A 15,891-nucleotide genomic window follows, 5' to 3' on the forward strand; every position below is an offset into this window, starting at 1 on the left:
TATTCTAACTCTATGATAAGCTTCCTCCCAAGTCTGAAATTAAATTTGAAGTGTTTTGTTGAAATATCTTTGATTCTGTGACTTTTTGCCAAATTCCTGCCAAATATTCTGACATTTATTCTGTGGGTGTCTGCTGGGTGCTGAAACCCTGTACTTAGCACAGCTCCTCACTGTCAGCTCTCTGAAGTACCTGGTTTGCTCCGTGTGGAGGCAAATTGATTCCCTTTGTTCAGCAGAAACAGAGCAATGGCAACATGTACACAAATAATATCCTCAGTGAGAGGCTGCCTGCAATCCAGTGAAATCACCTTATGGGATGATGACATCCACAGAGTCTCCTGCATTTCCCAGCTGTGTAAAATGAGGAAATGACTGAGGGGTCTGTGGCTGCTCAGATAATTGTGAGGCAGTTACTGCACAGTGACTTCCAAACTACTTCACAGCAGCTTTAAAAGGGAAAAAAAACTCTGTTTGGTGGAAAACAGGCAGTTTGTGTTAATAAGGGAATAAGGGAAAATTTTAATTTTTCATTTTCAGCTGTATGACTCTCATGGCCTTGGTGTTTTCCTGGGGGATTTGTCCTGACTGAGGAGTGTAGTTCAGGTACTTTGAGGGTGTGAGAGCAGCAGGAGCAGAGACAGAATTAATGCAGACAATAAGTTTTGCCTGGTGCAGTTTAACTACAAATAGGATGAAGTTTCCATTTGATCCTACTCAGCACTCTGGTGTTTGTTGGGTACTTGAGAGGACCCTTTTACTTCCAAAAGTTTTTGTAAAGGCTCCTTTCAGATCCTGTCAGGGACAGGAGCGGCGAGGCTCACTTATCAGAAAAGGTGTTGGAAGACATGCTTTCATGCCAGAGGATAATACTTCCAATGAAGCACTTACAATCCCCTTTTCTTGTGTTTTTTTTATCTGTATTTCTAATCTCAAAAGCTCTCATCCTTTGGCAACGTGCTGCCTTTAATCTGCAGCACTCCGGTGCGCCGCGTTCTGCGGCGTTCCGAGGTTAAAGAGGGAGCCTCATCTTTTTCAGCCCTTTTTCATCTATTGCTGCTATAAACTGGTGGGTGGAATATAGAAGAGCTCCAGTGCATGAATATGTAGCTCCTTTTGGGCTTTGAACATGGGCTCACAAAGCAGTGGCAGTGCACTTCTGTGGGGCCGTCTCGGAGTTGGAAAGAGTTGCTATTAGTGGATTATTAGTCCACATCCCTATGGGGAATCACTGATATTTCTAGTCCAGTCTTCAGACAGTCACAAAAGAGTTTGGCTTGAAAGCAGCCACATCCAGCTGGAAAACCTGCCTTTTCCTGTATCTTTTCAAATGCTGGAGGTTTTTCTCTGCTTTGTTGGCGTTTATCCTCCTCTATTGATCTGTTTGTTTCAAAATGAGCACTTTAATTTGTATCAAACCACTTAAAACAATAGTGGATGAGCCAGATGTTGACATTATTTTGCTGGTTGGTTGTGTGAGCTCTGCTTTTGCCCCTGTGTTGGTACAAAAACGTGGTGCAGTGGAGGAGCCAGGCACAATTTTCTCATCTGGATTTTCAGTGGGACAGGAGGGATAAGAGATATTTGTCCCTGTGAGCCCTAGAAAACTGCTGGATAAGCCTGGGTGCCTCGTGTAATTTCACACAGACTTTCTAACAAACGTTTAAGGTCTTAAAAAGCCAAAGGGTCAACATTTAGACTGTAAGTTATTACTAAATTACAGCGATTATAAAGTGACTCATTTGTCATGGGCAGCTGAGAGCAAGGCTGCAGATTTTCCATCTTTACCTGCTCAGGAAAGTAGAACCCAAATCCTCCCTTACTTCCTGGATCATCTGGATTTTGCACAGTTCTGTCTGTGCTGGCTTCAAGAAAAAAGTAGGAGGCACCATTAAGTGTGTTACATCCTTTTGGAAAACAGCTGTTGTGCTTCCAGGTGCTCTCACTACACACTTTTGCTACTGGTGGATTGAATTAATTCCATTTATTATTGTGTTCTGTGTTCAGTGCAGTGCTTTCCTGTTAATTTTTTAAATGGATGAGATGACAGATATTTTTACCTCTCCAAATTTTCCACATATTGCAGTTCACTACTTGCACCGTTCTATACAAATTCAGCTTGAAGAATTTAAAAATCAATACACAGGTTCAGCTTTCATTGCTGAAAAAATGAAATATTACCCTGGGCTTGATGTGTTTGGGTGTTGTGTCATATTTCCCAGCCACAAAAGGAATTAATTACAGGAATTCTGGGTGCTCTAATGGCATCTGCTCCCTGGTGTTCCCTCTCTAAAGTGCATCCTGCTATTAGCAGTGGGCTTGCAGGGGATGCAGCTGAGCATCCTTCAGTGGAGTCCTGGTGCACACCAAGGCAGGACTCGGTTCCTTGGAGCTGTGAAACAATTGCTGAGCTGAGCCAGAGCCTCTCCAGCCTCAGAGCCTGCTCTGTATTCCTGCCATGCGCCGCTATATGCATCATTATAGGAGCTGCCTGTATTTATGTGAGGTAATAGAATTTTATTGGGAGATATAATTCAAAACCTTTATTAAATTTACGCCAAAACACGGATGGACTGGGATGTTTAAATATTCATGTGTGGACTAAGAGGATTGAGTTCTTATTTTATGTATTTTTTAAAAATTGATGTTTATCAGCGCCAGACAGTTTTGTTATGGAGGCTTATAAGAAACAGGGTATAACTCAATGTTTGTTTTTAACCCTTGATTAGTGTTCACACTTTGATGCTTATGGCAATACACAAGTATTTTATCAACAAGTAAATGTGCATGCACAATTGTGTTTCAATTTTGTTTTTCTTGATGTTCAGTGTCACTTCTTGCTCTGCTTTCTTGCACAAAAAGCCTTTGCTGCAGAATTTAGCATTGTAATTAAGTGCTGTGTCTGTGCACATGCAGTGCAACAGACAATGGGATTTTTTTACGTTCTCAGAGGTGACAAAACGTGTAACTCATTGTCTTTGAATCCACCAGAGGAAATATGGGGCTCCACCTCCCATGAAGCTGCCACCTCCTTACAGAGCCCTCGAAAGGCATCACGCAGGGGAGGCTGCTCTGGGTGAAGAGGAGGATGAGGATGCTTGTGCAGAGGGTGAGTAGTGCTCCAATCACTGCATCAGATCACATTTGTGGGGCACAATCAGCTGCTGATAAACCTTTTATTGCCTGTGGGAAGTGGTGCTCAGTGTGGCCACAGCATCACTCCTCAGCCTGGTTTGTAACTTAGGTGGTTCTTCTCCCCAGCCGGGTCGCAGAGCTCAGCTCTTATGAGGAGATACAGGAAGGGCTGAGTTTATTTTCAGCCCCAGAACATCCAGGCTGTGTCTGGAGGAGTTCCTGGGGCAAAGATGTCAGCAGTGACTGGGGATGTTCTGTTTTACTGCTCTGATTTCAGTGAAGCACTTGTAGCTTGAGGACCACTGGTGCAAAAAACCAGAAATCCTGGAGCTGATCCCAGGCAATGCTGTTCAAGCAAGATGGGCTCCTTTAAAAAGAAAAATCTGCTGATTTGTTGTTTTGGTGCTCTGCTGAAGAAAGGATCCCCTGGTTTTGTAGAGCACCATGCATGGGAAAGGTTCTGCAGTTGTCCATTTTGGGTTTGGCAGTGGTTTGTGGTGGTGCTCACTCTGTGGAGGAGCAGGGACCTGAGGAGCAGGAGGCAGTGCAAGTGGAGAGCTCCTGGCAGCATGATTTACATTCCAGCTGCTTTGGAATCACAACTTTGGTTAAATGGAATATTATTATCCATAGCTTATCTTGCAGTAAAATATTTAGGAATACTGAACTTGCAATTAGGAGTCCTAAATTACTTTCTAAAATCAGTTACCTTCTATTTTTTTTTTATCTTATATGCTCCTTTGTACCAAATCAGCATAAGGTGAGATGAGGCCTTGACCCAGCTGGTCTAGTGGAAGGTGCCCCTGCCCGTGGCAGGAGGTGGAATGAGATGATCTTTAATGTCCCAACCATCCCTGTAACATTCTGTGACTCTGTGTGGGCTTTTGTTGGGGTATAGTTTGGTTTTTGTTTTTTTTTTTTTTTTGCTACAGTGATTTTCTCATCATCTTGAGCTCTCAAACAGACTGGGTAAAGCTCCAATTGTAACAAACCCATTCCAGCTCGTTACTGAAGTTCTAATTCCCAGTTAAAGGGTAGGGGTGATAAGTAGGCTGACACCTGAGTTATCTAATTAGGATATGCCTCAATCCAAGTGCTTGCTGGGCCCGAGTTAATACTTTGCACAGAAGTAATTCCTTATTCATGGGCTTGGTCATTTTTTAGCTCTCCTGCCATCCCTAATGATATTGCTGGCTGAGGCTGGAAGCTGAAAAGGTAAAGCTGCTGCTGATATTAAATTCATCAATCCTCCCAGACTTGGCAGCAGCACACAGATCTGTTCAGGGGAATCTCCTCTCTTTCCTTTCTACTGACTGAAGTTGAATGTTTTGCTGTAGCCATCTTTTCCATGAATCTTGGGAAACAGAGATATATTCGTCCTCACCTCATTCTGTTCCTTTAAAAATTAAGAACAGGCCAAGGAAGCCTAAACTAAGTTTGTGCCTCAGCCCTTGCAGTAAAAAGCATGTTAGAAATGATCCAAGTGTACTTAATGGCATTAAGCATCTTGGCAGCTGTGGAATGGCCTTTTACAGAGTCCCTGTTCTGTGATGACAAGAAAAACAAAGTTTTCTCTCCAAATTCCAGTACAGGGATGTTTCTGTGAATTGCTTGATGCTCATAACTTCTGTCCTGGTTCTTGAGCACCTTTCCCAGAAATCCCAACCCAGACAAAACTTGTCTTTCTGAACTGCCCATTTGTGTGTTCATGTTGCTCTGTCCCTTACCCACTTATCCAACTCATTCTGCTGGCTTTGGAACTTAAAAAATACATCAACAGGTGAGCTGTATTTATTGTCTTCCTTATTTAGAAGGTAAGGTTCCTTCCAAAAGGAAGATGTGGTAAATTCACATCATAACCTCTCCTTTATTTGCTTCCTGGAGTTCTCAATCTCTGTCACAGCATGGAAAGCTTTGGAGGGCATTTTGAGGTGGGACAGCTGTTAAACCTGTCCTCTTGTTTTGCTCCTGATGGGTTTTACTTTATTTTTTAGCATTCTTATTCACACAGCTGCAGTGTCAGGAACCTGCTCATCAGTTTCTTTCAAACTCCAGAATTACTTTATTTGCTCTGCTTGACATTTTTTGTCCTTGCTTATCAATTCTTTCAACCCTCCCTCTCATCTTTTGTCTCCACATCCTCCATCATTCCCCAGACTGAAAAAGCAGAGCATTGTTAGTCTTCCTGCCATATTTGAGAAGTTTTCTTTCCTTTCTGTCCCATCCACATGGCCTCAGAGTCTCCATGTTTTGTCTGTTTTCCCCTTAAAGTGGCTGAATAACCTTTTGGCGTTGATTTAATTTCCCCTGAAGTCTAAACCCACTTGCCTTTTGGCAATGCTCCCTTTTATTTCTGCTTTCCCACTGCTGAAACTGTAGCTCTCATTGCTGACCTGGAGCCTGAATTCCTGTTTGGAACAAACAGTCATTTCTTGTACATGTTCTCCCTTTTTTTTCCTGGAGTTGGTTTTGATCCAATGAGGGCAAATCCTTGTTGGGAATAGAACTGTGAGGTAGTTTTTGGTTTAGAGAAACTCCAGTCATGTCCTCCATGTTTCTGTGGTTTAAGAAGTTTAAAGTTCCAGGGGTTTTGTTGTTTGGTTGATTTTTTTTTTTCAAATGTGACTCTTGCACCCAAGACCCTTCAGTTTCAGATCTGCTTCTCCTTTGCTTCATGCCTCCAGTGTTTCCAACATCATTTCCCAAGTTCTTAGATGGCTTTTCCTTGACTTTGAAGGCAAGTTGAAAGTTGTATTTCCTCTTGTTTTACTCCTTTTTCTAGTGGCACTGCCAAATCTTTATCTGTATTCAGCTCTAACCCTGTGTGTGGGTTTTGTTTTCTCTTTGCTTTGAGGTTGCTGTTTTAAGGCTTTCTTTTTTTCTTTTTTGTTTTTAATGCACGGAAACAGTTTTGCAAAACTTGCAGCATGTCCATCCTGCTGCAAAAGGAGCTTTCAAAATGCTTCATCCTCCAGACCTGAAGCATTTTGGAGTTTTCCCTTCCCATGCTTGCCCATGGCAGAGCCTCTTTTCGAGAAAGAGGTTTGTTTTTTTTTTTAACTTCCCAAATCCGAAAAACACTGGGTTGTGAATGGAATTTTTTTTGCGTTTTCAATTTTTTTTTTAATCAAAACAAGTGAAAGGAGGGGAAGGCACACAAAGGAGCTGTTTGTGCCTGTGAGCAGCTGTGCTGCAGGCATCAGTAGGCACGGGTGTGTTTTCCTGGAGAGGGGATGGCTGGAGGTGTGCTGCAAGAACCTGCTAATGGACCTGTGTGCACCCCGTGGTGGCTTACTGCCATAATGAGGGCTTGCTAGTAAAAAGAAGCAGAGGAAATGGATGGGCAGAGCAGTTTGTAATGGAATTTTCGGTGAGGTTTTCCCCTGGGGGAATTCCTGGCTGCACACTTTCATGACCGAGTTGCAGCAAACATGAATTGGACAGGAGAGAGCTCAAAAACCATTCTAGAAAAACTTGAAAGGACAACTGAAAGAACTTGAAATATTTAATTTCAATTGCTGTTCTGTCTTTTGTCAGTTAGTTGACTGGGATCGATCTGGTTGGTTTCAAAAAAGTCCAAAATAATAAAAATAGATGGTAATAAAAAATTTGTGGAAGGTGGCTTGGATAATGGACTAAGCTACTGCTGTGCTCAGACTTCCTGTCTGCAAGGATATTTAACTGCATCTAATAAGGGGATAATAATGCCCCCTTCCTCTTATTTTGTCTCTAGGTAATGTAGAAATCAATGAAGCTGTAAGAAAGCATAATGATTTATCTTCCTAAGATGCCTTTTTGAGGAACAGTGGTTTCTCTGCTAAAGCAAGAGATTTTAAAACTTCTCTGGTATTTTGACTTTGCATTCTTTACTCAGAGGGTGGGAGGAATTGTGGATTCCCCATCCCTTTGGAAGTGTCCAAGGCCAGGCTGGATGAGCTTTAAGGCTCCTTCCAACCCAAATCTTTCCATGGTTCTGTGATCCCCCCATGGTTGTGATAAATCTGTGGGTGCAGGAGGGTTGGGTTGGGATTGGGCAGCTCTTAACACACCTGAGGATTTCGGCAGCATCCAGGTGCCAGTGATGCCTGTGATCAGTGAGAGCAGAAAAATAAAAGATGGGAAAAAAGGAATCCAGGTCAGTTGAGAGTTTGAGGAGGGTATGGTCAGGTTGGTGGGGTGGGCAGGAGCAGGATCTCTGGAAGTGTCTGTGCACTGCTGTGGGTGAGGATGGCAACGTGAGGATCAGCATTTTGGGAAAATGCCAGGATTATTAACAAATGACTAAATAAAAGCCAACCCACTCATAATTCCTGGGCATCTCACTGTTTGGAGTCTGGTGTATGCAAAGTTGTGCTGAAACAAAGGAAAAGCAACCCTAACTTCTGCTTTTCATTTTGGGGGGGATCAGCTGAAAGTGTGGCTCTCCAGTGGAGGCAGCTCATGCAGCCAAGCACTGCCTCTCCAATAGATGTCACTGCAATCAACAGCAAACACAGATGATGCTCAGAGGGGAAGATGTAGCTGGGAAAAAGGCTTCAAGCTTTATGAAAATAAAATATTGCAGAAGTAGTAATTGCACCATTTAATGTTCTTAAATATAGCACCAAGTGTGTTTAATACAGTGGATTTTCTTAGATCAGGCAAGAGCCAGGATTAGACAAATAGAGCAGAGACTTTCATTTTTCAGCTCTGTGTTAATCTCTATTTAATGTGACTCTGTGCTGCTAATCTTCTTTTCCCATTCTTGTTCTGACCCATAATTAGCTCAAATACATGGAGTTTATAACCAGCCCTGAGATCAGATCCAGAACGAGCCACAGAGCTGCCCTGGCACACTGGGATGGGTGAGGGAGCTGCTGTCCCTGCACTTTGAGCCTGTGGGTTCGTTTGTTGTTGGGCTGGTTTCTTCGCTCTCTTTGTGAGTCACACGCACAGTTATCATCTGATGAAGTATTGCGAGAGGAAATTACATTTTTGATGAAGTAATAGTAAAATTGCAGCTGGGACTTCTTGTGGTTTTTTACTGTGTGCTTGACATAATGCACTGAACAGATGGCTGTGTGTGTGCTGTGAGACATATTCTAAAGGAAGGACAATGAACTTTAAAAATGAACAAATTAATGATATTAACAAAATAACTGAGTATTTTGAGTTGTTTTAAATGTAGCTTTTGGAAGAGAGAATTAGTAGGACTTCCCAAAATAACTAAGTATGTTTATAAATGCAGAGAGAGATTTTATCTTTGCTTTTTTTTTTAATTACTAAATGAAGGATTTTGAGTCTTTTCAGTGTTTTCAGTTCAGCATTCATTGCAGCGAAACTAATATTGCTTGTTTGGGGTTTCAACAAAACACAAGTTATGATGAAGTTTGAGCCTTTTTATGCTTATAATGACAGATTGGTTTTGTTTTCTGACATTAAAAAAAACCCAAAACGAAACAAGCAAACCCTGTGCCACGAGCACAGATCAGTGTTGGGAAACTGCAGCGTCGGGGAAGAAGGGATTTAATGAAGCCGTTTGTGGGAGAGAAATTAATTTTTAACCCCTGTAGCTCGCAGGAAGAAGGATGCTCAGATAAATAAGATTATTAACTGCTCCTTTGCCATGCAGTGGGTCATTAAGCAGGAAGGCACCTGCAGCTGCCAGGCACGCAGGCACGCTGGGGGTGACTCGTGTTTGGGGATGGAGATGTCATTCGGATGCTGGCAGAGCACAAACAGCAGCTGGGAGCATCCGTGGGTCAGATGTGGGAATCCAGGGATCTGCTGCTCCCTGTGTGCTTCCACAGGCAGCTCTCCTCTGCTGGCAGATGTGACTGGGAGCTCGTGGGCAGCCCGAAATTAATAGAATTGATGGCATCTCGTAATAGGAACAGACAGACGGTTTGCCCTTAAGGAGGGAAAAATCTCAGCAAAATAGGCCCAAGGTCGTCAGAAGAAAGACAAGCCCTGAGCCTGTGTGTGATGAGGATTTGAGCTGCTTACAGCCCTGAATGTTTGTCAGGAATGCAGATTTCCTGAGTACATGCTGGTACAGCAATGGTACAAGGGGGTTTCCCAGGTAAGGATTCACATCTATCTCTGTGTCGTGTTTGTTTCCAGCAAGTCATTTTTTGAGCATTTTTCGTGATAATTTAGAACTAGTGAAGTGCTGGAGAAAGAAAATAATAGCAGAGATCTGTTTTTATTTTTTTTTCTTTCCTTCAGTTTGAAGCATGGACATACAGCATGATTAGAATATTGAATGCATTTAACATCTTTAAAATATTTTCTCTTGTGTTTGCTTATAAATCATTGCTTCTGTGTGTGCCAGTGCTCAACATTCTTGTATACAGAACTGACTGGAGCACACAGTGCTTAAAGTATAAGAATTCGTAGCATTAAATTTCTTGCTGTATAGAATAATCTACTCTTCCATAACTGTTATTGTAATGCAGAGACAGATGGCTGAATTTTCTTCACTTTGCTTGTTAAGAATGTGTTAGGTAAATGTTTTTAGACTAAAATAAAAAGCTGCTGGGAATCTAAACTGAATATTCAGCATTTTCGTGGTTGAAGGAGGCAAAGCAAGAATAAAGCAATGTGATAGTAAACAAATGAGCTATTTGCAATGAAGGATAATCTAATCTTTAAATATTGCCTGAGATTGCATTTGTTCTTAGGTAAGATCTTTTCTTCCAACACCAGCCAGGTACCCAGAGAATAGCACTGGGATGCTGGGCATGAAATAGCCAGATTTGATGTTGGAAGGTTATTACATTGTCTGGGGCTGGGTGCAGGTGGCTGATGTTGTTTGGGATCTTTGATCTCGCTCCGGTGCTACAGATAAGTAATTTCAGATAGAAGATAATGTCTGTGCTGTAAATCTGTAAACACAGGCACAAACTTGCTAAGAGGGGATGATCCAAGTAGGTCTTTATGTATTGCTCTCACCAAAGTACTCTTTAATATCACTGCAATGACTTGCAACTAAAAATATGTTAAAAGGAGGTAAATATTTAAATAGGTAAATGAAAGGCAGACACTGGCTCGTAAAAGGTGGTTATGTGTTTATACTCTTGACTAATAACCTGATTTTTAGATGGGAAGATATCTTTCATCATTACCACTGTAAATGATGTTGCTCCACTGCACAGAGAAAAAAAAATTAAACAGAAAACTCCACAGTGCCTCATGTCTTGCCCAGACTAGCACAGCATTGCTTCTAGTTAGAATACAGAGCAGATTATTTGCATAATAGCTCTGTAACAAAATGATCTGCTTGGTTTAAGCAGTAGCTGCTCCCAGTATGTAGTGGAAGTAAGGCTCTAACAGAAGGGAAATCTAAAAAATGCTAAATGACAATAATTTTATTCTTCACAGACATTACCTAGTTTTGCACAGTATTGCAGCAATTGAGGCAGCTGTCCAGAATCACTTCTTGAACTGTCAGGAGAAAGTTGAAATCATTTTTTGCTTCTCAGTCTGAAGACTTGATTCTCCCTTATTCCCTGTCGTGTCATCACTTTGAGCAGGTGTGTAATTGCTCTTTATCAGGGTAGGTGGCATTTAAAGAGCAATCCAGAGTATTTATCTCTAGGTGTGCTGGCTACAGTGCACTGTGACAGACCAGTGAAAATTTGCTTTATGCCTTGTAATGGCCACGTGTGTATTGAAAACTGATTGCAAGCTAAAGACATCAGGAAGGAAATCCATATGCAGATATATTTGTGTGTGTGTGTGTGTGTGTGCTGGCTCCATCAGGTGAGCATCTCTATTTTATCACCAAATTCACAGCACTTTTGCCATACTGGCTTTAAGGGAGATGTGGCAGCTGGCTGAAGAGCAGGTGGTTCCTTCTGCTGCCCCAGGAGCAATAATGAGCCTTTTATAATCAATGTGGTGATGTGCATGTCTGTTTTCTTCATCACTGCTTGGAGATCTTGGCTTGTGCTTCCCTCTCTCTGCTTCCCCAAAAAGTTGTTGGAGGAAATGTTATAATCTGAGGTTGCCCCTGGATCCCTGGAAGTGTCCATGGCCAGGCTGGACAGCGCTTAGAGCAGCTTGGGATAGTGGAAGTGATGCCTCAGGGTTTAGCTTTTCTATTTTCAGAAAAAAATAGAAAACCCTCTCAAAGTCTCTCTCTTTGATCAGTTCTGCTCCATTTGCATCTTGCAGTTCATTGTCCCATTCCAGCTTTAGCCCCTGCAGTCCCACCCTGCTTGTTTTTCTCTCTCCAGCCCACGGTGTTTGTGCTCTTGGGGCTGAGATTTGGATCATTTGTCCTTGGTGCCCAGCTGGAGCAGGAATTGTTTTGTCTCCCTGCTCTGTGCACAGAGCTCACCATCCCCTCATATGAAACCCAGACCCACACACTAAAGCAGCACAGAATGTGAAAAATAGAAAAGCCAAAACCTGAGGCACCATGTGGTGGATGAGGGAGCCAGGAGAGCTCTGTGCAAGGATGAGCATGGGCAGCTTGTGGGCAAAGGCTGGGAGAGAGGTGGGATTTTGTGAGGAATGGGGAGCTCAGCAGAGCCTTTTGGGGCCAGAAGGATGTGGCTGCTGTTTGTGTATGCAGGAGGGATCTGGGGGATGGGAATGGGGATGGAGATGGAAATGGGAATGGGAATGGGAGTGGGGATGGACAGGCCTCACCCAGGGACATGGGATCAGGCAGGCCTTGCACAGAGACACACGGATGGGGAAGGTCGTGAGGGTTTTAATGAGTGGTGCTGTGAGTACTGCAGCTGATGAAGTTGGATTCCTACAGATTTCTGTAGGAAATTCACCTGACTTGGTTGTCCAGGAAGGTGTGAGCTCCACTTTGGGCTTTTCCTGTGGCTGGAGCCTTCCCTTGAGAGAATTCTCTGGCTTTATTAAGTGTGAGCTCACACTGAAGCCTTTTCCGCAGTCAGGGTATTTATCAGGTTTCTCTCCTGCCTATTTTCATGAACTTTTTACAGCACCTTTGAGAGCCCTGCTCCACCCTGAGATTTGCTGCCAGTCCAGAGGTTTGGGGGCAGGAGCTTGCATTGCACAGGGGGTGGTTGCATGGCTGTGTTCCTGTAGAAAAACAGAATAAAATTAGCTACCCCATTAGACCTAAGCCTAATTTCTAATAAGAGACTAAAATATATTTAATAAACACTGGAGCATGAGCCCTGGACTGCCATTGGGAAGACCTGGCATCTCTTGGGTGGGTTGCCATCTGTTGGATGTCTTGCTTGGCCATCTGTCATAAGAGACACGAAGCATCTTGAGACCTGTGGAGCTCCACACCTCAGTTCCCAGAGGTCAGGTGGCCATGTAAATTTAAAAATAAAACAGAAAGCGGGATCCATAGAGCTCCAGCTTACCCTAAAGACAGTGTTTATTACTGAAGAGTAAGTCATGGATGCATCTGAATCATCTTATTTGATGGCTAAATTCCATAAGGGAGGGGGGGAATCAATTTAATATCAAGCCAAAAGAATTACAGTCAAAATTGCCCTACCCCACTCTTACTTTTCCCTCAGGCATTTATTTTTTTAACTTTCTCTTAGTTGATTTCCTCCTCCAGTCAGAGTGGAAAAAGTGAGTATTTAATATAGTAAAGTTTATCCATTTAGCTCTTCCTCCTGGATTAATCCTTGGAGATGGATTTCTTTTGCCAGAAGGAAGAAGAGAGAGTGCTTGACGTATTGCAAGTCTCTGCTCACATACATCATCAATTTCCTGATTATCATTTGGTTCATTTCAAAAATGCCCAAAGCTTCATGCATTAATATCTTTATTTCATTAAATACATTAGAAGAGAAGCCATTTGTTGTCTAATAACATATTTTGGTACTAAAAAAAAAATCATCTCTTCAAATACTCTGTTCACTTCTTTGTGATACAATTTTTCTCCTGCAGAAAAATGAATGCCTTGCTTAGCACCTCTTATTTGAAAGAAAGGTGTCTGACCCTGGCATTTTTATTTTACTCTTTTGAGGAAAACAGGTCTGTTAGGCTTTGTCCTCTGGAGAGCTTAAAAATAATCAGAATAGAATTTCTAAATAAAAAATATTATTTTATTTAATCAAATCTATCAAGTGTTATGATGTCATAAGTGCAGCACAAACCTGATTAACTGCTCCAATAGACTCTCAGGACAGCTGATTAAATAAGGTTTATGGCTTATTTAGGGAGAGCATGCAACTGCTGTATGATCTCACAGGATTATTCAGAGGGGGGGTTTGTGTGGAGAGGAATTGTTATCCCTTCCTCAGTCCACGTTCCCCTGCCTCACCTGATGGGACAGGAATTTGGCAGCTGTAAATGCAGAAGTCGCTGCCTGACTAACCCTGGAAAAAGATCTGTGTTCTCATGAGCACTGGGCACCCACTGATTTTCAGTTTATGTCACATTAGACAGTTGAAAATTCTTCCTAAAACTCTTGCTGTCTCTTTTTGGAAGAGACTTTGAATGAATTCTGTATTTAGTTGATGCCTTTCTCTTTTGGAATAGCAGCCATGACCCCACAGTGTGTTTTCAGCCTGGAAGTTTGTGTTTTAGGGGTTTATCTACATGAGAAGTGTTCACTTTGTCATCCTCTCTAATGGAAACCTCCTCCAGGAAGGAGGAATGGATTTGGAGGAGTCTGGCACGAGAGCTGAGTTGGACAGGGGAGGGAGGAAGGACCTTCTCCTTCATCTCCGCTTCTCCTGGGCCAAAACATGATCTAAAATCAGAGTGCTGGACTGGGATTAACACATCAGACACCATAAATTGGGACATGAGAGCTGAATAAATGGAAATGCATAGCAAAAGAATGATTATTGTGTATTTATGAGCAGGAGAGGCCTCAGAGTGGAATTGTAGGGGTGCATTTGTTTTGCTCCAAGGTGCAGAAATCTGCAGCAGTGCCAGGTGTCGCAGTCATTTTTCATTTCTCATGTTTCATTTTACCTCAGCAATCAGAGGCAGGTTGTGACATTGGGAAACTCAGGTTTGTACCTAAACAGAGCCTGATGACTCAAGTACAGTTTGATACCTCAGAACCCAAAAGTGGTCAGGTAGTTTGTAATCGTTTGAGGAGCTGTAATTAGTTTGATGGAAGACAGAGCAGGTATGAACCTAACAAAATACTGATAAAATAAATAATTATACTGATTTTAAAATAGAAAATTAATGTAATAATAATAATAGTAGTAATAATAATAATAATAATAATGATAATAATGCCTAAATTTGAAAAAAAAGAGGAGATAAACCACATGAGCAGCATTGTGGGGCTGGTCAGGTCTTTTCCATAAGGGAACTCACTGCCACCTCATGTCCTCTAAAAGCTAGATACACAGCTTTTTAAAATATTTAGCTGTTTTTTAATTTAAATTGGCTTTGCGTTTCGTTAAAATGGAACATTTTCTTCTTTTAACACATGCTGGAAGTTTTAAAAGGCAATCTGCATGGAGATCTGAGCATGCTCTGACCCATTAGCATAATTTTCCTGAATAGCTTTTTTCATTTAAAGTATGTGTGCACCCAGAGAATTGAGAGGAATCTGGACCCAGCACTGACCGTAGTAAAACCCCAGCTTTTGCCTTTTTCCTCAGCAGCCTGAAACAAAGAGCTTTTTCTCTCCACAACCCCTTCAGAGGGAATGAAAACAGCTTATCAAACCTGAGCAACTTGTTAGGGGCTGAGAGAGGATATTTTTCTTTGCTGGCCTGCGAATAAAAGCTGGGAGTGTGAAGCTGAGAGTTGTCAGCTGGAGAATTGTGGAAGTGTTTGTGGGGTGGCAGAGCCTCCTCTGAGGTCTCTGCACAACGAGCTGTGTGTGAAACCCAGAGACAGAACCCTTGGCAAAGTGGAAATTAGGCTGTTAAAACCAGGTTTGATCACCACAGACCCGCCATTATCTGCCAGGAGAATAACAATGCTTCTGTTAAATACCCCAGTTTTAAAGGAAAACGTGGCAGCGAGGACATTTTTGCTTGTATTAATTATAATTGGTGTGTTTTCATTACAAAGCTGTTGTTTGTGTTTTAATTACATTCTCATGTCTCTCCAAATGCAAACAGTATATGTTGTTAGGAAAAATATAAAGTATAGAAGGAAAGCTCTTCACAATACCTGGCGTGATTAATTAATTAACCAAATGTATCATAAATTTTATATTTCCTTAAATGTTTATGTAGCTTTTATATATACTTAAAATACTTAAATCCCCATAGTAGGCCTAAAAAAGGAACGTGCAATGTGAATTCAATATTTTGGTGCAAGTAAATCTATTTTTGTAGTAACTAGCGTGGCAGATACAATCAATCTTCAGCAAAACAACTAAAACCTAAAAATAGAAAAGAGGATTAAAATTTATCATTAAGATTGCCATTGAATTAATTCCCAGCTGAAGTGGCTGGTCATGATCAATCTTCTGTGGGGCTCCTTGCTGTTGAGGCTCTCTCTGCAACTCCCAGCCCAGCTCCATGGGCATGTTCCTGGGCTTTACAGGAATCCAGATCTAATCTGTTTAATCACTGTCACAGCACATTTAAAAACTGCCGTGCAAGCAAAGTTAAGGCTTCTGGGGTGGGGGTTTTTAATCCAGAAGTTTCACGTGTTCATTGTCAAGTCCCTGTGACGTGGCTTTGTTGTGCCACAGGGCTCTGCTGCCGCAGCAAAGGGAGGGTGGCACTCTCCACCAGCTCTTACCCCAGTGTCATTTCCTCCTCTTCACCTGCTCTTCCACTACCAACTCCCTAGTCTTTTTTTATTCTTATGGCTTGTTAGTGCTGCTGTTCTGATTTAATTTGC

At 42.0% G+C, this 15,891-nt stretch overlaps 1 protein-coding gene across 1 annotated transcript in view; it reads left to right on the plus strand.

Annotated features, from left to right (window-relative positions):
* PATJ (PATJ crumbs cell polarity complex component) overlaps positions 1–15,891 on the plus strand; it is a 130,677-nt gene that overhangs the window by 52,398 nt on the left and 62,388 nt on the right. The window contains exon 26 of the mRNA XM_014307834.2: positions 2,989–3,106. Within this exon, the coding sequence (XP_014163309.1) occupies positions 2,989–3,106 (118 nt within the window). The remainder of the gene's footprint in view (positions 1–2,988; positions 3,107–15,891) is intronic.

The sequence above is a fragment of the Geospiza fortis genome, unplaced genomic scaffold (genome assembly GCF_000277835.1).
Source record: "Geospiza fortis unplaced genomic scaffold, GeoFor_1.0 scaffold396, whole genome shotgun sequence".
Lineage (NCBI taxonomy): Eukaryota > Metazoa > Chordata > Aves > Passeriformes > Thraupidae > Geospiza > Geospiza fortis.